Source organism: Opisthocomus hoazin, chromosome 4, assembly GCF_030867145.1.
Source record: "Opisthocomus hoazin isolate bOpiHoa1 chromosome 4, bOpiHoa1.hap1, whole genome shotgun sequence".
NCBI lineage: Eukaryota > Metazoa > Chordata > Aves > Opisthocomiformes > Opisthocomidae > Opisthocomus > Opisthocomus hoazin.
Window position 1 is genome coordinate 39,653,673 of NC_134417.1, and position 25,139 is coordinate 39,678,811.

General features: G+C 38.9%; 1 protein-coding gene across 4 annotated transcripts in view; it reads left to right on the forward strand.

Annotated features, from left to right (window-relative positions):
* AVL9 (AVL9 cell migration associated) overlaps positions 1–25,139 on the forward strand; it is a 40,698-nt gene extending 15,559 nt beyond the window's left edge. The window contains exons 3-16 of one of the 4 annotated variants that reach the window (XM_075418645.1): positions 1,098–1,183; positions 2,879–2,950; positions 3,729–3,818; positions 4,192–4,258; positions 4,937–4,977; positions 6,102–6,164; positions 9,858–9,927; positions 10,549–11,087; positions 13,901–14,035; positions 14,858–15,113; positions 16,428–16,545; positions 17,483–17,536; positions 19,604–19,692; positions 20,550–25,139. In XM_075418645.1, coding sequence (XP_075274760.1) covers positions 1,098–1,183; positions 2,879–2,950; positions 3,729–3,818; positions 4,192–4,258; positions 4,937–4,977; positions 6,102–6,164; positions 9,858–9,927; positions 10,549–11,087; positions 13,901–14,035; positions 14,858–15,113; positions 16,428–16,545; positions 17,483–17,536; positions 19,604–19,692; positions 20,550–20,644 — 1,775 coding nt within the window. In that variant the 3' untranslated portion in view covers positions 20,645–25,139. The remainder of the gene's footprint in view (positions 1–1,097; positions 1,184–2,878; positions 2,951–3,728; positions 3,819–4,191; positions 4,259–4,936; positions 4,978–6,101; positions 6,165–9,857; positions 9,928–10,548; positions 11,088–13,900; positions 14,036–14,857; positions 15,114–16,427; positions 16,546–17,482; positions 17,537–19,603; positions 19,693–20,549) is intronic. The other 3 variants (XM_075418647.1, XM_075418646.1, XM_075418648.1) reach the window with 3 other exon arrangements.

Below are 25,139 nucleotides of genomic sequence, written 5' to 3' on the forward strand. Positions count from 1 at the left end.
CAAGAATAGGCATGAACTTGAAACAGGCAAATATGTTTTAGATAATAGTTCTGTTACATTTACTGTAACTTTTAGATATCTGTTTTTGCATTTTAAAGTAATTCCCACTGGTAGTTGCATTTTTCAAAGAGGATGACATGGTATAGGAAATAGTTTTAAAGGCTTTCTAAAACCGTAGGTGATCTCCAGAATACAATTAAACTTGTTCAAGGGAATTAGCTTTGTTATAAACGGCCCCTCTTTATGTTGGACTTCATGCATATAGGATTGTCGCTTCTGTTCATTGTGTTGCTATTGAAGTAAACAAAAAATTAATAGTTGGTTTCAAAACAGATTTCATTTGTATTTTGAAAGGCAAACAGTAATAATGTCTTCTCCTGTACTTGGGAGTTAGCAACTTTTCTACAGTATTAGCAAGTGCGTGCGTGTGTGTGTGTATCTCAAGCTCTTGTTGTATTTTATAGAGTTATTTTCTTTTATGTCACACTTGCAGAGAGACAGTAATTATTTTGTGTAAGACTAGGATTCACAAATCCTTTTTGTGTAGCATAGTGGTGCTGCTGCGTGGTTACCTACCTTGGCAGTGGTAGCAACTGCTCTAATCTTTCAATTTTATATGTCCTCCTTGGTGTTGTTTTTTTTTTCTCTATTTTCATTGCATTTACCTTCTTAATGGCATCACACTCGCAACTGTATGCCTTGCCTCATAGCGCCTTGTCTTTGCTTCTTTGTACTGAATTGGGAAAGCAGCCTGCCTGTAGGTTTCAGTGGTGCTTCTCTGCTGTCAATAGCTGCTTCTGAAAACCTGTCAGTGGGCTTATAGGAGCTTGGTCAGGCTAAACATGAGGCTGTTGTCAGAATACCCATATTAGCACGGCTGGAGCTTCTTCCACAACGTGTCTTGCAATTTGAAAAGTAATTTGGGTGTAGGCGTAGCTTTATGGATGACTTTTTCTGTCTATTTTTTTTTTTTTGAGTCTCCAGAAGTAAATACACCAATACTTTCAGCAGTAAACCTTTTATAAATAAGTGATGCTGAAAACAAAAATACTGAACTCTTGTTAGTGACTTATGAAACAGTCTTTTCTTTTTCATAGATACCGTGTTTTTCCATTTGCCACCGAGATGTGGGGATCGAACCACAGTATATGGAGTCTCTTGCTATAGGCAGATTGAAGCGAAGGTAATGTTCCAAGTTGATTATATTAATGAAATAATAGGCTCGATGCATTAACGACGCTAAAATTCAGTGACCTGCATTACACCAACAGTCAAACTGCGTGATCAGCTAAAAGTCTATGACAATGTGCACAGTAGGTAGGTACAGAACTGGAGAACTGTTTCTTTCCCTAATGTCAGCAAGCATATTGTGATCTTTTGAAACATTGAAGGTTTATATGTTTAGTACTTGTATGATTTCGTTCTTGAGAGCTAACCCAGGCGTCGGCACCAAATAGCAAAATGAAGCTGACAGTCTGTCAGGTGGCCAAGGCATGTTTCCGGGAAGTAGGCCTCTTGCTTGGAAGAAGTTGAAATTTCTCCAGTGTGTGACCATGAAGAAATGTAGAGTATTTCCTGGGATCTGACCATGCAAGTGTAGTGATGTTTCTCTTCACCTGCCTCCTTTGCCAAAAGTACGCCTGCAAAGTAGACCAGAATCTTCCATTCATTGTAGCTGCCTAGTGATACTGAACTTTGGCAGTAAAGCTGAAAAATCGATTGGAGCTACAGTGCCCCTTATCACATTGAGGAAGTTATGTACTTGATCTACTAGAATCTGCCCATATTTTCAAAAGTAATGATGGCAGTATGATCTGTACACTTACAATTGAGAAGTTATTACAAGTTTCTTTAAAAATTACTCCCTTTTCCAGTGAAATGCCAAGAATCTGGAATGCCACGTGGATTTGAGTTTTAAATGAGTCTTGTATTCAGAAGATGTACATTATGTTCTCTGTTTTAGTGTTAATCATACTTTGATTCTATTTCAGGTTCCTGTTTTATGCTGTAGGAGAAATTGTACACGTGCACATTTTATTTCTGTTTCTTTTGAACTAAATCTGTGGTTAGCATCTTGCTCTGTTTAACTATGCAATAACTTGGCTTTATTGTGCTCTCGATTCCAGTTTATGCTGTTTAGTAACCAATTAAGAAGATAAATAGATGTTTAAAATGAACTTTTTGGAAGAAGCAGAATCTAAAACAATGTTTTTCATAGGACAGCTCTAGCACTCTTTCCATTTGTCCTTTTTGATGTGTGGGCTGCAGTCTGCACACTCGGTGTTTTGTACAATTAAGTGAGTCACTTGGCTGTATTTCTGCCCCTGCCCCTTCTAGGTCTGCTGTTAAATGCTGGGACCGTTTGGTCTGACTGAGAATGTAGCTAATACTGCAGATGATACCTTTTTTATTTTATGGGTGGCTCAAAGAAAATCCTCTAGTACAAACTGAACAATTTCTAGGCAAAAACTTTTCAACAAGGTTCATTTTCACAGGTAATGTTACAGAAGAACAAGCAACGTCTTGTGGCTTCTCTTCTGTTACGTTACCTTGAGTTGAAATGCTGTTGCCTTGTCCAGGGCTATTGCCGGTTTCTCATGCTAGTGTCTTTTAAACAGTCCTCTGCCTCTCGTCACGGCTGTGTTTGAATCTTTGCTGTGCACAGTGAGATGAGAACACAACTACGACTTATCAGTGTTATGACCATTTTTACTAGGTAAGGGAATACTGTTATATGGTTTGGATGTTCCACCACTAAAGGCAGCCAGTTTTAGGATTTTGTTTAAAGAGGGGGATGGTATATGGCAACTAGACCTGTGAAATAATTCTTTTTGAAATTGTGTGTGGGTAAAAATACTGTAATACTTCTATTTCTTAGGCATTAAAAGTACGGCAAGCAGACATCACCAGAGAAACAGTACAGAAAAGTGTCTGTGTTCTCAGTCAGCTGGTAAGAATGTTTGTTTACTACTAAAATACTTCAAAACAACATATTAAAATTTTTTTGTTTTCCATATTCTTATTTGGAACTTCTGGGTCCAAGCATCTGTCTTTAAAATGTTGCAGAGGGTAACAAAATACTGAAGTTAAATTGACTCGAAAGGCTATGGCATTTGAGTGAGCGGCTTTGAATTGGCATCTCCTTGTAACAGTAATTGTGAAAGTATCTGCCTGTTGTCAGGGCCCGGGATATCTATTTGCACTTTTGATTATTCTAGAGTGCCACTAACTTATTTTTTATGTAGTAGGATTGAGGGGTTTGGCCATTATAATTAACTGGAGAGAGTGGCTGTTGACAACTATGGAAGAGTTTAAGGTAGTCATGCATGCAGCATACTCTTGTTTTGAAGGAACATCTTTTATTTTCACCTATTTAGCAAAAGCTACTGGTCGCCAGGGAGGGAACAGAAATTCTTTCTGTGCTTAAAGCTGAAGAGAGAACTGTTACTGGACCTGCATAAGCAATGGTAAAGCAGGAAAGTACTTTTCCAGAAAGATGTTCAGTGATGGTATGGTGTCTGCCAATGGAAAGAAAATAGAATTATCATTATTTAAAACAACTACAGGAGAAAGATGCTGTGAGTTAGCAACTAAGGAGTGCCTCTCCATGAACTCTATGTGTAATAATATGTCTATAGTGTAAGATAAGAATGGAAGAAGTTTAAAATTCAAAATGAGTGACTAAGTAAGTTTTCTTCACTTGCTTTTGTGTTTGGTTTTCTTTCAAGCCTTTGTATGGGTTACTTCAGGCAAAGCTGCAACTCATTACACATGCGTATTTTGAAGAAAAAGACTTCTCGCAAATTTCAATTCTAAAGGTAACTTTTAAGTAATAACCACACAGAACAAAGCTTTCAGTGTATGGCTGTGGATTTTAGTGTTTTTAATTAGCACTCAAATATTCCATTCACATAGGTCACGCATTTATTCAGCTCTTGCAATAACTTAACACGAACTAAATTAACTACCCTAATGTGACAGAGGGTCAACTTTTTGACTTGTAATGAAACACGAGAATGAGTGCGATTGTCAGCCTCTGTCTCTGTTGACTTCATTATTAGAATTTTAATTTCTTTCTGGAATGAGACATTGAAATCCTTGAAAAAGTGAATTTTACTTATTCTGGATTTTATGTGACCATATACCATTAACAGCTTCTGGGTTTTTTTACCTTTGTTCTAACTTTTACAGGAACTTTATGATCATATGAATAATTCCTTGAGCAGTACCTTGCTAGAAGGGTCACAAGTTTATCTTGGTAAGTGACTTTTTTGTACAAGCAGCAGAGATAACGTTATACTAATCGACACAGTCCCTTCCTGAGCTAATTTGTTTATGTGCATTACCAGATTAAGCACGAGAGGTCTGTGTGCCTGCACAGTATTCTGTTTTACTTTTTTTTTTAATTAATGGATTTAAATAAATGTCAAATGAATGTAGTGTTGCTTTTGTAGTAGGAGTTAGTTGTAGGTTGAAAGCCATGTTACCTCTTGACCTAACAGTCTGACAAGAGACTGCTTGACTGCTTTTGGGAGATAGTACTTTCTTAATTTTTAGATGGAACTATTTGACGGTGTGGGGTGCTCAAGCTTTCATCTGCCTGTTATTTGGGGTTTGTCCCGTTTAATTCTGATTCTTCCCTGTGTTTTCGGAATGCACAGTGTAGTATTTAACTCAGTGTTTCCATAATGCTGTGTGGCAGCCAACGGGAGTAACTCAGAGCATGACTTCACATTATTATTGTCTCTATTGTAGATTTAATTCTTGCTCCTGCTCAAAAGAAAGAATTTGATATGAGTTCTGCTGTTGAAATAACCAGGTTTACATAGAATGCATAATAGGTGTCCCCCTCCCCCTGAAAAGTGGTGATGAGAAGTAAGTTAGTGTCTCTGCTAGCTATTAAACTGTAACAGTTGCTCTCTGTTTGGTATCTCAGGTCTGTCTCCTCGGGATCTCGTTCTTCACTTTAGACACAAGGTAGGCGTTCTCTGCCTTCTCTTATTTTGTAGAGTAAAAAGCTTTGTGGGGAACTAAAAATTAAACATGTCTAGACATACCTGAGCTAGGAGTACGATGACTGTTTCCTAAGTACTTCTGGTTATAGCCTCCTGATTTCCCTTTCCCTTCCGCCTAATTAACATCAGTGAAAGTAAGTTCCAGACTAAGAAGTTTCGTCTGTCTGCTGAGTTCCCTGGAGATTTCTAGGTTTGTGGGGCATTTCTTTAGACTTGTCCCAAAGTACAAGTGGTATCTCAGTATGGTCTTGTTTCTATTTCCTGCTTCTCATCAGATGAATGTGATAGAAGAATATTGCTAAAGTCCATGCAGAGACAACTTGGAGCATTTTTCCCTGTGTCTTGTAACTTTTGCAGTTCCTGCCATCATAGAACCTGAGGGGACTTGCACTTCTTCTTTTGAATTTGAGTGTGTATTGTATAGCTAAGGTACAAATAGAAGCAAATTTGTGCAAAGAGGTACAAATTCTAAATGCTATCATTTAGAGTCTTTTATTAACTGAGAGGCATCAAGGAAACAAATTAGAGAATCTGAATTTCATGGTGTATTTGCGCCTGCTGAGGAGATTTTTGGGGTAGAACTCATTGTTGTTTAACTTCAGATGTCTGCCAGTCATGCCCCAGAAGCGTCTGTGTTTGAGTGTAGGGAGTCTGGACAGCCACTTCTGATCTAGATGCCTCATCTGTAGATGCCTAAAAGTAGGTGAGGTGAATGCTGTTCTTGGTATTTTGCTGAGTTCTTTTCTGTATTTCTGTGGGGAAACTCTTTTATGTTTGTGCAGTTTACTGCTTTTTAAAATTCTGGAGTTATACAATGTGTTCTTTCTTATAAATAAGCTTTGTGTGCTTCAAATTACACAATTCTTCACACAGGTTTTTATTTGTGCATCTCAAATGCTCTTTTAAAGAGTGCTGAAGTGGAGTAAGAGTATTGGAACACTGATTTTAACTGCTCAAATATATTTGATCATTTGACAGTTACACAGTGATTAATGTGAGATCTTGAATAAGAGATTATGCTTGCACAGTGGTTTTGATAAATGGCACTGGTTCACTCACCATGTTTTTCCTTTTTGTATTTTTCAGGTCTTGATCCTTTTTAAATTGATTCTTCTAGAGAAAAAGGTAACATTTTGTAAGCTGAGGCAGGTAATTGAAATAGAAATACAATAGTTAATTTTTTTCATATGAAGTTAATGTAGAATGTACTAATGGAAAACAAATTAAAGTAAAATAAAAGTACCTGAAGTCGTATCAACAACTTTGCATCCATATATAAATTGGGAAATTATGCTCAAAGTAACTGCTGTGTCTTCACGTAAAAATTTGCCTCCACTTCTGTCCACATTCCGCCTTACTAATAGCTGTCCCAGCCAGAGTGAGTAAAATGTGATTAAATGTGAGTGGAGAAACTTAACATATTATAAAATATAGGAAAGGATTGATGTGATGCAAATAGGTCCCTGTGTGAAGGAACCGACAGGAGATTCTGGTGCCTAAAAGGGAGCATACAGCTTTACGGGATTCAGTAAGTAGAACTTCTGGTTTGGGTTTTAAATAGGCAGACCAAAGGAAACAAGTGCTAGAAGTGTCCTGCAAACCTGAGTTGCACGGACACCTGCAGGAGGCGATGTAAAGAGCCACATCTGTTAGGTCAGGCTCAGCTCAGGTTATAAATTGGTAAAAACTGTTGAATTCTAGGCTCAGTGTTTTCTTTGGGCTATCTTACTGCCTCAGAAGCAGTGCTATCTTAGCAATGTAAGTGGCATATGCAAAATGTACAAGCAGATGTGAAATAATAGATACATTTGTTTTCTTCTCTTGTGTATGTATTAACAACCCAGCACAAGAACTTTCAGTGAAATGACTGTCAGCTCCCAGACACACTTATGCAGGGATTTTGTTTAGTTTTGTTTCTTCTAAATTTTTATTTTAAGTTTTGTTTCAGTTTCTCAAATTTCGCTTTTTCTTCAGCGAGCATGCTGTGTTAAAACCCAGCTGCTTCAGAGTGCTGAGAAGGAACGTTAGAATTTCCTGTTAGCTGCAACTGGAAAGTCAGTAGGTCTTAATCTGCAAGATATCAAAACAGTTGCGTTTTTTTATAAATTCTGTATCCAAGGCCTAGGTATCTTTTGTGAAGCAGCAAATATGGCTTTTAAAAATAGAAGCAGCAGCTTCTCCAAAGCTTTTGCATTTGTCACTTAGTTCTGTAAGTTAGATACAGCTTGACAGTTCTAAGTATTTATTGATGAGAATAAATTCAGTTTCTGCATTAGAATCATGTGCTAAAGACTGCTATATTAAAGGCTATGCAGAAGGTATACTTGAGAAAATATGAGTATGACATAGTAGGAGTGCAAATGTAGACATGTATGTAATCAAGCCTTGATATGCAAGCTTCTTCCCAAAAATAACTTCATACATTCTGAAAGTCTACGGTGATTTTTTTTTTTTTTTTTTTTTTTGAAAACATTAGTGGAAAAAATATTTTCCAGTTAAGATTTTGTAAAGTATCTGTATTGATCTGTTTCAAAACTTACAATAGCATTTCATCGAGTCAGTTCAGCATGAGGACATATATAAACAAAACACTGAGCAACAATTATTTTCTGAAGCTGCTCAGACCACAAGACATAAATGGACAGAAGAGGGGAGAGGGAGGGTTTCCCGAGGATGTTCATATGACTTAAACATATGAAATTATTTTGAGAATAGCTGGATGCTTACTGAATAAACCTGCAGGTTGCTTTGGTTTTGTTTTTCACTAAGGTCAAACAGGAAGACAACACTTGCAATTTCAAAAGGAAGAATTTTGGTTTTCTGGCAGTGCCTGTTTTCTGGCAGATGTTAAGGTTCCAGAACAACTGTGGATATCTGTATGTTCAAAGACCTGAAATATAATATGCAAGAAGCCACTAGTAATGCCAATTTTCCTTGAGCTGAAAAATGCCTGAATGCCGCAGACTGATTTCCTTTAATCCTTAGTGATTTGGTTGATGCCTTTCCACAGGCTAAAGGATTTTTCTTTCACCTCTTGGCTGTTACTAGGCTGGAAGACTACTTCCAGATGGTGATCATTTGACTTTCTGCTGCCAGAACCACCCAGTTTGCTGATGTAAATGTTGTAGGCTATATAATGGAGCTGGGAGGGGTAAGGAAGTGTGCACCCATACAGATTGAAGTCCCTCTGCTGTCTTTCTTGGAGCAAATATAGAAAAGTACTCAGCTTAAGTGAGCGGTATAGCCAGACAAAAAACTAGACTGGAATAGATTTCTTGAAAGCAAGGTACTTCTTTAAAGACTTAATTATTTCTGTAGGCTTAAAAATAAGTTTGGCTAGGAATACATGGTACCTGCGAATCTAAACCTCTAGGGGTAATGTAGGGTTGCTGTTGTAGTTCCTTGCTATTGTATCATATATCTTTCATATATGCATATTACAGAGCAACATCTTAAAAGATGTTAGACTTTTTTATTCCCATTGGAGTTAGCAGAAGTTCTGTCCTCAGATGAGCCGATTGTTCTTCTCATATTTTTTATGTGGCTTTTGCAGTTTGAATTCACTGGTAATGAATATAGAAAAAACAAACAAATTGTGCAAGATAATATACGTAGTCTATTTCTAGCTGAGGTACCATTAAACTTCATTTGGTATGTGTTAGGTCTGCATAGGTCTTTCTCTCTCTTGGTTCCATCAAATCACTAGCTTGTAGACTTGGAAATACTGGTGGATCACGAGTTGTTATTCATCAGTCACTTCTGAAGTGTCTTTCTAGCTTACAGCAGATGTTCTTTTATTAAGTCTAAGTCCACAAACTTGTACTTTTAATTTCATCATATACCTATTAAACTGGCCTACAAAGTCATCAAGTTACATCATTCTGCTTTCCTTTGCATTGTAGATTCCTTGTAATGCTCGTGTATTTTTTACGAGTATTGTGCTGCTTGAGGAGGTAAAAATAGCATAGTTAAATAAGTTGACTTTTGTGGGGTTTTTTTCATTTTGGGTTTGGTTTTTTTTTTTTTTCTTTCCTCACCCCTGAAGGCTTATCTTGAAGGAACTCCAGTAGTAATATTCAGTCTGCCTTGTGTTTCCTGTTTCATTGCTAGCCTTTGACACCCCCTTTTGAATTCCTAACTAATTTGCTGATCCCAGTCTCTCGGATTTAATTAAGGAGTTTCTGTTTTCCCATGTTTTGCCTTAAGTGCTTTGCCAAAGTTAGTATCAGTCATGTTCTCTGTTTCCAGAAGATTTTTTTTAATCATAGGAAGATGCCTATGATGCATGCTGCATTTTTCCTGTTTTTCATTTGTCTGCATATCTTTAATATACTTTCTTAGAAGAGATGTTTTTGCATAGGTTTTTGTCAGAGTTCTGGAATGGAGATCATCTGGTGTCTCTGATTCATAACAGAGAGAGACTTTAATGTACTACAAATGAACAAGAACTTATGCGGTGTGCCAGGAACAGCTTTTTTCTGTCAGTCACTCAGTAACTGGATCAATTGGGGAAAAAAATCTGAATGACTGACAGAAAAATCTGAATGATTGACAAGTATGTATTATACACATATGTATATATAATATACATTACATCTATTTTAAAATGTAACTATACAATAGACATACTTAAATATTTGCTTTGAAATGTTGTAAGAGCTATTGTTGCTAAGCAGACTTTCTAAAATAACATCAGAAGCAATGCCTTGAATTGTTGGCTTGTGTTCTGTCTATATTTGTCATGCTTAAGCGTAATTTTATTTTTCTCATTCTCTCCTTCCTAATTCCCCTTTCCTCTCTTGCATGCTGTCTTCTCCCCACGCCCTTCCCTTCTGCCACCAGGTGCTGTTTTATATTTCTCCAGTAAATAGATTGGTGGGAGCTCTGATGACTGTCCTGTCACTCTTTCCTGGTAAGAAGAGAAGTTCTTTTTGTGTGCTTTCTGGTAGATAACTGAGATTGGCTGTACTGTTTCATTTGGGTAATAGCTGATGTGACAATAGGGTTATGTTGGTATGTTGCCTGAAAAATGGGTGACTTGTATGCATGTCCGTATGCTATGTGCGCGTCTCCTAATACTTACTACTTACGCTCTATGGATTATTTCTTGTGCTTAATTGGAGACACTTGTTCTTCTATATTGCCGTGGGTAATGTAGATGGGACCCTGAATAAGTCACACATTCCTGTCAAGTTCCTTAAAAATACAAACCTCTCTATTCCTTCTACATACGCTCCTCAAAACAAGAAAAAAAAACGGAACAAACCCAACCCCCCTAACCTTTCTGATTCTTGGCTTCTAACCAGTCTTCTCAAAGCAAAAAAGTTGGGGAAGATTCTTTAGGAGATAAAGTGTGGGGTTTGAGGTTTCGGGTTTGTTTGTTTGTTTGTTTTTTAACATGCTCCCCCTCCCCAAGGTAGTGTTTTAAAATACTTTTTTTTTGCATGCAGGACCACTTTGTCCATTTTCTTTAACAAAAGTCACTGAAATTTCTATTGAGATGCCGGTATTTATTTGTGCTATCACTTTCCAGGTATGATTGAACATGGTCTTATTGACTGCTCACAGTATAGACCAAGAAAGAGCATATCAGAGGATGCTGGCTTGCAGGAAAATACACCGCCGTTAGATGACTGCGTTTCTGTATCTGCTGCTAATACTTCAAATACAAACTTAGGAATGGGAAAGGGAAGCAGGAAGACAGCAGGAAACCATTCACTGGAAAGTCAAAAAGCAAAGGTGCCTTACTCCCAGTCAGACAAGACTTGCAACGGAGCTCAGTCCTCCAGTGGGACTGTGCAACACCTGAAAGTTCCTTCCCACACTTCTCCAGCATCCTCTGAAAGTGACTGGGAGACCTTAGATCCTAGCATTTTGGAGGAGTCTAATTTGAAAGGAGAACGTGAAAATGCAGCAGCAGGACAGGCTGAAAATCTTCCGAGCGAAGGCTCAGAAAGTCTGCCAATCACTGTGCAGCCCCAGGCAAACACAGGACACGCGGTCCTGGTTCCAGGACTGATATCTGGGTTGGAAGAGGACCAATATGGTATGCCATTGGCCATTTTTACCAAGGTAAGCTTGTTGTTCATGGTACCTGGTAACTCATAAAGACTGCTGTTTTTCAGAAGTGGCTAGTAATTTTGGTTACCCAGCCCCAGATGGACAGCAAGGTACTACAAAACACGCAAGTACAGCCTCTGGCAAGTGACTGTGTTCCTAGGTGGGTGGAAAGAAGGAGTACACACCTGAGAGGAGTGTGTGCATGCACACATGCATTCCACTTTGCTTTCATATGTATACTTACGTACTGTTTTCAGTTCTATGTGATGGTAACCTGCAGCCCCACTGTGGTTAATAAAAGGAATGTATCAGTAACTACTGTTGTCTTTTACTCTGAAGAATTGTTGATTTAACCTATATGGGGTAAGATCAGAGTACTTGGAAGTGTTTAGAAACCTTGATCTAAACTAAGATTCTGAAAGCTGCATCTTAATTGACACCTAAGCCTGTGTTTTCCTCTTTTAATTTATCTATATGTATTTATAAATGCCTGTGTATATAAACGCACAAAATGTATATAGAAATGTGTGTGTATATACAAACACACACACAAAATATTTATGTTTTATATACATATATATATAATTTCACTGCTCTTCACATGCTAACTCGTCCTGGTTGTCTGTGGCTCTTTCCCTGTGCATTGTGCTGAGCTGCTGAATTTTAAGCTTGTGCTGATGCTTAACTGAACTCCAGGTATTCCAGAGTCTCTCTAAGGACTTTGATGGGCATTGTCAGATAAGAAGCAACACATTTACAAGGGCTGGTTTCCCATAAAAAAACAGGGAGAACGCGTACCTTCTAAAGCTAATTTTGTCAGTAAAAGAAGTGATTTGTTTTGTTTTTAATGTAATAACCTTTTAGATGAACATTTACCCATAAAGTAGAAGATTCAGATTGATTTCCTCAAGCTGATGAGGTTCAAAGTGGTGTTTCTTCCTTTGGAGGTGCTTATTTGCATTTCCTTGCAGACTGTTGTATTTGATGATGGTGTTTGAGCTTCTCACAATAACTTTCATTAGAAACAGTACACTCTGTGGGCCCAAGTGGGCAGCTCGAATGTCAATGCCTGTATTGCTTCACGTTGCCGTTATTAGTGCTTTTTCAATTAAGATCTACAATGTGTTGTTTCTCCTTGTGGTCTGTCTAATCAAAAGAATAGCCTGTAAACTGCATTGTGTCGAGTTCTGTTGAAAATACTAGACTGAAAGCAAGAAGAAAATAATTGATAAGGTGGCCTGTGAGTGCAAACTTGGTTTGCTACTACGCTCATAAAGTGGAAAGGTAAACAGTTTTAAGGAAGCTGACAGTTTCTATGTGCTTACTTTCTGTCCCACAAAGGCAGTTTTTGTTTGAGTTCATCCAGTGTAGTTAAAGTAGAAAAGACTTTACAGCTCAGAAGTTATCAGAACTATGTGATTTGCAGTTATAGTTTAACCACTTACTGGAAAGTTTACATTTCTTTTAGAGCTCTTGTCTCAGGGTTGTTTTATGCCATGCAATGGAAGGACTAATAAATCTGGCAAATATGAATGGGAGGAGATTTTGCAAGATGGCACAATACCGTATCCAAGTACACCGACCATGAGGAAAAAGAGGTTCTTTAGTACCAGTTCTGTCAGATCTAATACTAATGTCATTTGCATTCTTTAAAAAGAATGGGACCACGCTCCTGGAAATTGAAGTCGTTAGACAAATGTGAATTTGGGAACTCACACTTGATACTTTAAATAGTGAAAGATTTCCTAGACTTTGCTACTTGAGTGTACAGTCATTAAACCTTCCTTTGCCAGCTTCTTAAGCCGCATTTTTGAAAATTCTCCATTTTAGGTTGGTGATTGTTCTCAAAGCACCGTTGTTCCTTTGACACAGGCTGTTTGTTTTCAGCTGATAAGCGCTTGTCATCTGGAAAGCCATCCCTGTGTCTAATACAACAAAAGGGAATAGTTGTGCTCCTTTCTTCCATATGTTTCCAATTACCGTGTACCGTGTGATGAAGTGCACGTGCTCTTTGTTCCTGTCCTGTGTGCCGTCAGCCCTGCTGGGTTTCTGCTAGGGAATAAATTGCTTTGTGCTTTATGCAATTGAACACCTGAAATTAGACTTCAGCATTAGACTTCAGAGGTATGTTTGTCCTATATTTAAAAAGAAATTACAATACCTACAGCTGCTTCTCAATGATCTCTCAATGACTTCCCTCAAAGCCTTTTTTGAAAATGTTTGAGTTTGTTTTTTTAGTTGGAATGTAGGATACTACATCAACTTACAAGCGTGGAGTGGCTAAAAAGCACAGTGTACTGCTTTCTATCCAGCTCTTTCTTAAAGGGGGCGTGCGTGTGCTTATCAAAAATTGATTGCTATCTCTGGAGCCTGGAAATCTCCACCTATAAAATGTGGATAGCAGTCTGTAGCTTTTCTGCATTACGTGCTTCAGGACTACCAGAAGACGTCCTGGTGTGCAAGTGGATAGGTGAATCTTTATCTCTGTTGACTTCTTGTCTCTGAAGTGACCCGAGACCTCACTCTTGTTTTATACTGCTTATTCTGTTGCCTTATAAACACATTTGATTCCCGTCCTTTGCATTGTGTTTCAGTCCTGAGACTGAAAGGCAACACAACCTCTTGAAAAATTTCATTCACGTAGAATCTGGTTGCTTTGCAGATGTAATGGTAGCAAAACAAGAGATAACTGTGGCTGAAATTGTAATAACCAGGGTTCATTCTGGGTGGAATGTGCTGGCTTTTATTTGGAAAAAATCTGAATATAGTTTTTTGGGGGTTTTTCTGGCCTTATGTTAATCCTCTGAACATGTCTGTTACTTTAGGGGTACCTTTGTTTGCCATACATGGCGCTGCAGCAGCATCATCTCCTGTCAGATGTAACAGTCCGTGGCTTTGTTGCGGGAGCTACCAATATCCTATTCCGACAGCAGAAACATCTGAGCGATGCAATTGTGGAAGTATGAAGCTTTGCATTTGAACTGCTTGAACTAGAGAGGGGGGTCGCGAGGGGGAAGCAGCGGTTGTATTGTAATACAGCTTTAAAGTTTCAGATTCACGCCCAAATTTTGACTTGCTTCCCTATGAAATAAATTCTTAAATTCAGAAGCTTATTAAATTTGTATCATTCACTAGGACAGGATTAGATAAGCTATGCAAAATTAATAAATGTTCTTCTGTATATTCTTATAATCTAATATTTGAATTTGCAGGGCACTTCTTAAATTTTTAGGTTGTTGCTGGTGTGTTTTTACTCTTTGTGTCATGGTCTTTTTTCATGACTTTGTGATAATGTCTAAAAAAATAAGTGCTTGCAGCTGAAAAACAGATACAGTTGGATAATAAAGCACATCGCTATTGAATTCCTTCTGATTTAATCAAGAGGCTAAAAAAAATAGTATCTAGGAAAGCACTGTATCAGTTCTGGCAAACAGATACAACATGTAATCAGCATGTGGGAACCTAAGATAGCTATATACAGGTAACCAACTTCAGAAATCAAAGTGATAATCAAAGAGCCTCTAGGAAAATCCATGGGAGCACCAAATTTCCCCTGCCAAACCCTGTCAAATAAGCAGCTTTTACTGTGTGCCAGGAAGATGGTCAGATTCTGGGTATATCGGAGCAGTGTCTGACTTTCTGAGAACAGTTAATTCATTATTTCCTTGGTCATTTGTTTCTTTTTGATATTTCGAGGGACTGTGGGTTTAGATTTGGGTAGCCATGTATATGTAAGCAGTGTTATTTAGATAAATGTTTACCCTTGGAATTATTTCAAACAGATAGAAGATGCTCATGTACAAATCCACGATCCAGAACTGCGTAAGATCCTGAACCCAACGACTGCTGACCTAAGATTCGCAGATTACTTGGTGAAGCACGTGACTGAGAACAGAGACGATGTTTTCCTTGATGGCACTGGATGGGAAGGAGGAGATGAGTGGATCAGGGCTCAGTTCAGTGCTTATCTTCACGCACTGCTTGCTGCTGTGATGCAGCCAGGTAGAACAGATACCTTGTCTAGAGACCAAGATGAGGGTGGGTGCAATAAGCATTTGCTCTGCTGTGTTAAACATGTGGCGTGTCATTGGAGCTCCCTCTGCCTAACTTTTTGTTTAAGGCTGCTTTTTCGGTTGTCTTTGGCTATCCTTGTTATTCCTTGGCAAGCTTGTTACTAATTCATACCTCTCAGACACTTTCGCTTGACTGTCTCTTTCTCTTTGATTTAATTAAGCTTTCCTCAAAAGTAGAAGTACTTGAAACCCCATATATGATGAGATTGAAACTTGGATGTCTTACAAATGCTACTGCAACCTGAAGTTAATTTTGGGGAACTAATTGGATTCAAGGATACATGAAGTCAAGCGGCTGTCTTCAGGAAGTTTTACTGGACTGTTCAGTTCCTTCCTGCCGTGGTCTTAGTAGGGATTCACATAAATGAAAGTGTCATCTGGAGGCTTTATAAGCTTCTGTTTTCCGGAGCTCAACATTTTATGTCCTCACTCAGAGGGAATTCTCTATGTTCCAGCCTTTTGTGCATCAATGTAACTAAATGAATCAGTGGTTTATTTGTGGAAAATGTTTAGTTTGCCCAGCACTGGCCCTGTTGACAAGGATGAAGTTACGATTATTCACATCAATTAACTTAATTCAGATCTTGTTCAGTGGTATTTGTAAAAAAACATGGGATTGAGAACTTAAAGTCTAGAAGATGTTAAGTTCTTTATCTGACAGTATGAATATTTTAAGATGATTACTGGGTTTATATGAACTGTCAGGTTTTTCTGGAAACTCGTGCTACTTCACTGGCTGGCTCTAAAATGATTTCCTGTACTCCTCCATGTTTTAAAGGGGATGTTGTTGTTTATTCCACAGTAGTTCATTCTGCAGTTTTGGAGTGGATTTGGGGTTTGCTAAATTTGAATGAGTAATAACATGGTACAGCGAAGCCCAGTGTATCTGACCGAGACCAAGGCAAATGATGTTTTTATTCTTAGTTGCTATGTGGCCATTCTCTCCCCTTTCCTCTCTTTGCCTAGAGAGTAAGTCAAGAGACCTATGTTTGGATGACTTTTTCCCAGTTGAGTTCTTTACTTTGAACTTTATAAATGAATGAAAAATAACAAAAATATTTTTAAGCTGCTTTTTTTTCCCCCTCCTGGCTTTATATATTTGGGACACTTCAAAAATGTTTTATCATCTTCATTTTAAAGTGCCCAGTTCTTAGTACTGGAGTTTTAATTCTCTTTGATTTGATAAGAGCTTGGAAATTTTCTTTACAAGAAAAAAAGTAATTTGTCTTGTATTACATCTCTAATGAATTGCTGCAAATTCTCATCTTTAATTTATCAGACAACGAAAAGACTTTGTCAGACTTCGGAACAGCATTTATAGCAGCCTGGAAAAATACCCACAACTACAGAGTATGGAATAGCAACAAGCATCCAGCTCTTGCAGAAGTAAATTCTAGGTAAGGAACCATTTTATTTAATTTTGGTGGTCTTTTAGTGCTTACCATGGAAAGCTCCTAGTATATGTAGTCAGGCAACACCGTTCTGCGGAATTACAGCATTCCCCTTGTTCCTTCTAGAAAGCCCCAAGGCTGAAACTTTGGGGCCCTGTTCTGTAAGTACAGAAACCGAGTATTTCTGCTCTTCAATACCTTGCTCCAATTCTAGGCTATAGTTTTATGAAGAAAAAATATATCCAGAGTCAGGAGAAGTGAAGTTGATTGTTGGCTGTTGCCAGCTGTAGAAAGTTTGTCATTCCTCAGGAATTGTCCTCAGATGGTTCTGCTTTTTATGAATTGCTTCCAGGTGTCCAGGGAGTAGCTGTGTCCAGGGTTGTCATTGATGGGGATGGAGGGGAGCTGGCTGCTTTGTGTTGCATCTTCTGTACTTTGGATTGTTTGATGTGTGTTTCACTCCAAGATTAGATGATGCCAGGCTTGGCGACACTGTTGGCTGTGCCTGTGTTTTGTTTAGCGTGGGTTATTACTGTACTGTAGGGAGTTGTGTTTGCTTTTGCCTTGTCAGCTGTGGTAGTCTGAAGAAGGCTTTTCTTTAGACTTATAAAGCTTTTCTGGCCTACTTAAGGGATCTTTTTTTCTTTTCTGTTCGCTCTGTGTTGCTAGAAGGAGGTGCCTCTGCCTTAGTGTGAAAAGATTCATCACACCTCAGCTGTAAATAGAAGGCAATTTACAGGTAGTTCATAAGAAATGTACAGTTGAATAGTCACTGGGACCCAGCATTCTGTAAAGCCATAGAGTAGTATACCTACAACAGATTTTTTTTTTTTTTTTTTTTTTTGGTAAGCCAGAGAGGAGTGCAGCTAACAGTTGTCTGATATGGATTAATTGTGAAAGAATAAATACTTAATGTTTTCTTGGGTTTTTCCTCCTCTTCTAGCCACCCATTCCAGGGACAGTACTCTGTATCAGATGTTAAATTAAGATTGTCACAGTAAGTATATAGTACTTTGACTTGTATATTTTGTTAAAGTGTGGTCAAATACTAATAACTGTATGACTGTTGTTATGATGAACTGAACAAAATAGTTATTTAAACTGACCATGTACGTGAAATTGTACTCAGCGTTTTCTCGCAAAACGTCAAAGATGGAGCAATTGCCTGAAATAGGGAAAAGTGGTGTGAATGCACTATTTTGTGTTGGACTCCACATAATACAGCCCTGATTTTTGCATTGCAATTATAATGCTTTTGTCGACTTATTTTTAAATTGTAAACCAAAGCTGTTAAAACTTTCATGAGTGTTTTTCTGTATATCGATTTTAGGTCTCATTATTAGGAGAAAACAGCTTTTTTAAATTAGCTGCTTTTTAATGCAGCATTGTTCTAAAACTGTGAGAGTTCACTGTGTATGTACTTCAGACGTGGCTTAGTTTCTTCAATTTAGATGTTTAAAATGAGTTTTACATCGCCTCTTATTGCACCAAACTCAACTGCACTTTCAGCTGGTCTCAGCTCTTACCTGTGCTGCTGAAGTCTTTAGACTCAACGGTGCTCGTTGTTCCCACGGTGCTCAGCTCTAACTGAAGCCAGAACTCAGTCTTGGGGTTGCAGTTAACTATCTCGCCGTGTTTACGCACCGAGCGAAGCAGATTGTTTGCTCGCTCAGCTGTGTTGACCGTGACACATCAGAGCCGGGTTCCTTGCGGTGCCTGTACATCAGCAATGCACACGTGCCGCTGATGCTGCGCCTGCCTTGACTGCAGGCCATTCCTTTCAGCACGCTGTGAGTAGACCCAAAAGAGACGCTAACAGGGAAGAGCAGCCGGAGGAATAAAAAGGGTCAGACTTCAGCCCGCTGAGTCTTTTTGTTGCTTTTGCTGACCAATGGCAGATTGAATTTCCGTGATGGCGATTGAGACTGCAAATGAGTCACGATTTGTCTCAAGGTAATCGCCCTCAATAAGGTGCATGCTGAGAGCAGCTCTTATTATTAATGGATGGTCTTTGTAGAAAGACTAAATATGAAAGATGTGGCGGTGTCTACAATCTTGCCCTATTTTTGTGTTTGAAAGGGAAGATACTAACTCTTCTGAGTAGCCTGAAATCAATGTAAAAGGGCCAGTAGCAGTTCTTAGCGTGTCTCTAACAATTAATGTTTTTACAACAGTGCGCTTGTTCTCCAGATGTGACTGTGCTATCGGATGCTCAGCAACACGGCTCGCTTGTGCCAGCTGCGCCTAAACTTGTTCTTAGCGTTCTCTGTTCTTTCTTTTTGCATCTACGCTGAAGATTTTGAAAGTAGGAACAGAATGTGGCATGCTGTGTTGTTAATTTTTACGTAAATGGGTTTGCAAAGCCTGAAATGTTGAATGTTACAATTTAAAACTAAATGAGATTATTTTCAAGGGATCACACTTGTGCAGTAGAACTGATTGTTTTCGTACTTTCCTTTCCAAACGACAGTAGCGTCTGTCGTCTTTATGTATTTCTTTAACAAAAGCCGAAGTGTAAACTGTACTTGATCAAAAATTTAATCTTAGAGCAAGATACAAAGTAAACTCTGTTTAGAAAATAGAATAATGACTGATCAGTAACACTTAACTTTTTTCTTTAAAACTTATATATTAGGGCTAAAATTTCTCAAAACTACTGCAAATCTGCCTTTTTCATTTGGAACATAAATGCATTTAGGGAAGGTATAAAGTGTGTTGTATAAGAATGAACCACTGGGCGTTTTGACTCCTGTCTTGCTGACAGTATCTCTTCTTCCACTGAGAAGCTTGCCTAGCTGATCAATGTGGATAAGATGCATGCAGGAATTATGGGCTTGATCATACATATATACATTTATATATACACACACAAAAAACATATATGTATGCTATATACATATATGTTGGACTAGATGACCTCTAGGGGTCCCTTCCAACCCAAAACTTTCTATGATTCTATATAAATCCATGTGTATTGTTATATATTTTAACTATCTATTTTATTTACACCTGGAAGTAATAAGAAGTCAGTCAACTAACATTCTTCAGTATCTCTCTTGTTTAGCTCTGTGCAAAACAGTGAACGTGGAAAGAAGATTGGGAATGTGATGGTTTCTACTAGCCGAAACGTTGTACAAACGGGAAAAGCTGTAGGTAAGAAATTTATTTGACACCAGCTTGCAGCTAAGATGTGTCTTTTTTGAAGAAGCATCCTGTACCTCAGTTATATTTCATTTTAATTCAAGAGTACTTTACAACACAGGTACAAAGTAGAGCAGCATTTTGAGGGGTAAAGCTGCTGATTGAGGCCCTGTGTATTGTGTGATCGCAGAAAGAGAAGCAGCTAGGTCAGGGAAACCAGTGTAAACTCCTTTGCCAGTGTGTGCTGGAGATGAACATGGGAAAATAAATGTTCAGGGAAAAGCTTTCTTGTAATCTGGGCATGCTTAAGACCACACCACCACCCTCTGTGCTGAGTGATTCTCATTTTTATATCACTTTGACTAAAACTATCAAGAGCTGGTTGAAATCGGAGGAAGACCTTGTGTTGGTGTCTGCAGGTTTTGCAAGAAGTCTGCGATTTTCTGGAAAGGCACTTGTTGCACTTGAGCCGGGGCAACATCCCGTTGTCATCTTGCAGTGCGAGAGAACGGGACTTCGCCCACTGAAGAATCTGCTAGCTGTTCTGCAGCAGGCTTGCCAAAAATTGCGTAGCTTCCTCTTCTGTTCCGGTGGAGCCTTTCTGCTCTTTTTGCATTTGTACACTCTGGCGAGGAGCGACTTTCGGCCCTCAGCCTAGCAAGCCTTCCAGGGCAAAGGGCAGCATAGGCCATTTCTGCTGAGCTACTGCATTCAAGTTCTTTGAGTATTTTCTGACACAGACTTGGAATTTTAAATCCCAAATTGGACAACTGATTGTGTGGTTTTGGGTTTTTAAAAATTAATTTATTTATAGTAGCTTAGTAATGAGAACACTACACTACTGACCTTTCTTTTGTTGTGTAATGCAGGTCAGTCAGTTGGAGGAGCCTTCACAAGTGCAAAATCAGCGATGTCATCGTGGTTTTCCACTTTTACACAGTCAGCCCAAAGCCTCGGGGACTAAATGGTGGCTCTGCACAATGCTGCTGAATATTTCAGGTGCAATGCTTTCTCTGAGCTGTAAAAAGGCTGCTCCGACACATAGGAGTGGAGATTAACTACCCAGGACCAAAACAAGGCATATGTTGCTTGCAAGCAGACGCAGAATGTGACCATTCAGTTTTGCTAGAAGTATAGAAGAACGGTGGGTGTCTCCATGCAGTGGGACGGCATTTGCAGTGTATCGGTTGTATTTGAAATGACTACTTTTCTTTAAAACTGAGCCTTTATAAAGACGTTAGCAAACAGGGCTTGTTGCAAGCCAAATGTGTTTGACTTTAGATTTGTACATTATCTTGGATGTTGAAAATATTTATGTAAACTAGTTATATTTTTCAATCCAAATAGCCAAATGTTTGTGAATTCTTCTTAGAAATGAGCAGAGTATAAATACTGATTCCTCTTTCAGGCTGGATTTGAGAGCATCTCTGCAAAAATACAGGGTGGAAACCCTTAGAGGGTTCCAAGCCAGGTGGAACTTCATTGCTTTCACCTGCAGACTAAAATAGGCAGGGTGCAGAGTAAGACTGTGGCTGACCTAAGGTTTTTTTTCCTTTCTCCTCTGTAGCCACATGCAATTGTTTGCATTAATCTGTCTCCAGCTCTCTTTGTGTCCCCAAATCTGTGTGACAGTTGCAAAATGAGTATTTTCTTGATGTTATGCAATAGGCCGTCATAACTCTGCATGTGTTTTGGCTGTGTTTTCATGCTGGGACATGAATGGGATGCCAGCTGGAGAGATCTCTTCAGGAAAAGTATTACAAAACAATTCTCCCGAATTGGGATTGGATCACAGAGTTTTGAGAGGTCTTGCTCTGTTAGGATGTAATTACATCATCAGTGTAGTTACACACATATGAATACAAAGTCCTAGAAATGCTTAAAACTAGCACAGTAGCAAATTCTGTGGGGGTTTTTGTTGGGGTTTGTTTTTTTTTTTGCCCCCCAGTAATTTAGAGACTCTTCCAAATGAAAATCAGTTATATAGATTTTCTGTGTCGACTCAGGGAACGTTCTGTTTGGATGACTACTTTTTTCATAAGGAAAGTAACACCAGGATTGAGAGAGTAACTGAAATGGTTCGTATCCTTGTGTGAAGAAATATAGTAGTTGATACGAAAGGAAGTGGCATAATGCTGTATTCCATATCTAATGTGCATGCAGTGTCTTCTGTATGCAAGTGTATTCCGCTTCCTACGTTTTCTGATGCTAGGAGATCATGTCCTGTTTCTTGCAGTGTGTGTGCCTCTGTATGCCTTGTAACATCCCCACATAATAGCTGGTAGCATTTTCTGCTTTATGCTATCAAATGTTCCAGCTTTCTGTAGTAAAAGGCTCTTAGTTTATTGCCTCATCGGTATCTGTCAGCATTTTGCCGTGTTCTCTTCCGGGGCCAAGATTTTAAGTCATGATTAGTTCTTCTATTCCTCAAAGATGAACAAGAACGTTTGAATGTAATTTCTTTTAAGAAATTAAGTTCCAATTTCTGTAGATGCATTTGAAAAGCTAATAGAAAATCCACACTTGTGTCACGTAGCTCCTGTCCAACAACTTAGTTTTCAGTTTTATTGCTTCAGACAGCAATTAGAAAACACAGGATCTGTTTTAGAGCCTTCACTATTTTTTGCAGGGCTAACTAGGTAGACTGGCCGTGGAAAACCTGAGAGCAGTTCCATCTGAGAAGGGCAAAAAAGGCCCCCAAAGCTCTACTAATCTGCTGCTGCTGACATACCAGTAAAATGTATCTGTCGGACTGCAACTGCTGCTCCTCGTCTCTGTGTGTAGTTGTGTAGCTCCTAAAACTTCCAATGCTCTTTTCTGTTTTATTCCACAACTCTGAGACAGACATTTGTGTATTTTCAAAGTAATACTTGCTATGCAGGAAGAGCTCTGCTGAAATAAGACCAGGGCTGCATTTATTCGTGATGAGTCTAGAGCTTTCTGATTCTGCACACAGATAAGAAAATAATCCCTCGCCTTTCTGAAATGGCTAACGGTAGCTGCTGTCTGGGATTGAAGCGGTCAGGCTTCATGTTGTAGTGAAGGCTGAATAAAGGTGCGTGAAGGATCTACGCACCTATGAAATGAACTTCAGGAACTTAAGGCACACAAGGTGAATTCAGGCTTAGGAGCTCACTATGGTGAGTTCTCGAGCCAGGCAAGTGGTTGGTATTTACATGTACGAGGTACAGAAACAGGACCTTCAAGGCTCTCTTTTCAATGTCACCTCCTCACCTGAGTTTCATCTGTAGGATTCTCCTATGCCCCGAATTTGTATAGCCAATTTGTTAGCTCCCTGCACTCCCCTTACGCCCACAACCTCCCTCGCTGGCACAGGGATATGAGAAAGCTGACTTTTTTTTGGGGGGGGGGGGGTGATTGATGTGGGGAAAGGCAGAAGGAGGGGTGCTGTCTGTAGCACGAAGCTGAGGCACAGCTGCTTGCTGCTTTGTACAGGGACTCTGTCGTGATATGTCACAGAATTTCTCTTCTGGGCAAGGCGACCAGACAGATCTTTCTCTGCAGTCTTTTTGCCACTGTCCCAGCTGTCTCGCTTGTGGAGCCAAACATACAACCTGACTAAGAGTATTTTCCTTTCTTCACAAATGATAGAATAATGTATTCATTTTCAATCTTTTTAAGAGCTGGCATCCTGCTATCAGGTTGGGCTATGACTTAAACTCATCCAGTGAGTCAGACTCATGCAGCGGGTGGAGCTGACGTGATCTTTGTAATATGTGGTCTTTATTAACCTGTATATTTGCTGTCTGACATTCGCTTAAACTTAAGTTTTGGGCTGCAGGAAGGCATACAGCCACTGAAGTTCATAGAAGCTCATGTAGTCCTCCTAATTTAATGGTTGTAACCTCTTTAATTAAATCCAATATAATGCAAGGTATTTTCCTCCCCGCTGTTTTAAAACTTCCAGTGCAAGCATTATTACTCAGAAAGATTTAGGCAGTCAACTTCCATTTCAAAGACCCTGACATCCATGTCTGCACTGCAAGAAAGCGAGTCCTAAGTGAGGTGGTGATGGTGCCTCTGAGGAGTCAGCTGGGAAGCTGGTGTTACAGCTCCGTCATCACGTGTGTGTTGCAAAGGTGATGCTGGCTGGCAGTGAGCAGCGCAAACTGACTTACAGGTAAGACAGTAGCGCACCCCTCAATTTCTGGCATCAAAGGCTGATATCAGCCTCCGCTTTTTGTATGTGCCAGCATTTGAGGAACTGCCTTTCAAGCATAGATACGAGCTACAAAACTGCCAAAAAGTCCCCAAACCACCACAAGACTAAGTATTGTTGACCTAATATTTCATTTGACTAAAATGTTCACTATTTTTCATCAGTCATTTTCATGTTATAGCCTTTATTCCTGGGCACATTTGACACGTTTCCTCAAATATCACAATGTAATTATAATTTTTAGGTCAGTGTTCTAGTACATTGCACTTGTTTGACCTTAAACATCTGTTTTAAGCACCCTTGTAATTAAATCTAGTATTTGCCTAAACAAGCTTCTGATTTCCATAGAAATTATTAATAAGCAGAGCAACTAATGTAGCAGTATTTAATTGTAACAGTGAAGGCGTGAATGCAGTTTTTAAACATAGAAACTGTTGCTTGGTAATTGAACATACAAGTAATGTATTTGCTTTTTCTTGTGCTGCTTGAAAAATAAATACATCCAGCCTGTTTAAAGCTCTGTCTGCTCAAAAAGCTGTATTATTTTAAGAAATTAATCCCACTAGAAGGCACTTGCAGGCATCTGGTTTTGACATTGGTCACTGCTTGTGATACATGGGCAGTCTTTTTCAAATTTGTCTTCCACTTCAACTGATGGTGGATGTTGCTTTTGCAAATTTAGGACAAGCGGATCCTCTAGTGTGACTTTTTATTCCCTATTGGGTACTGCTTACTGTGAATTGATTGAAGTCCTCAGTAGGTCACAGAGCTCTCTTACATCAGGTACAACTGTAAAATTCTGATCTAGATTTGGCTTCAGAATAGTATGTAGTTCATGTGGATTGTCAGAATCGGGACACTGAGTAGATTAATTGCTGCGCATCCAGCTCTCTGCCATCGCGAGCTATTCACTGTAAGGTTTATTCTAAAACTTAAAAACTTCTACTGTAACTGTCACTGTACCCAGCTGAGAATGATTTGGTAAATTACTGTTTCCAGCAGGAGGAAATGTCACTGCCTTGAAAAACATCAGATGTCAATTACGTGTAGCTTATGGCTAGAAAACAGTTACAATTCTCTCAAACTTTTTCACGTTTTTCTGATGGTATGTAAGTAGCTGGTCAAACACACAGATAAGTTTACATCATGTTGTTTATGCAGTGTAATTTTACTTTCTTGCACATATTTAGTTTCCATTAAAAAGGGCAACTTGGAGACTATTCGTTAAAGGCAGAAACATGACATTATTGTACTGTGATTAAAGATGTATGACAAATCA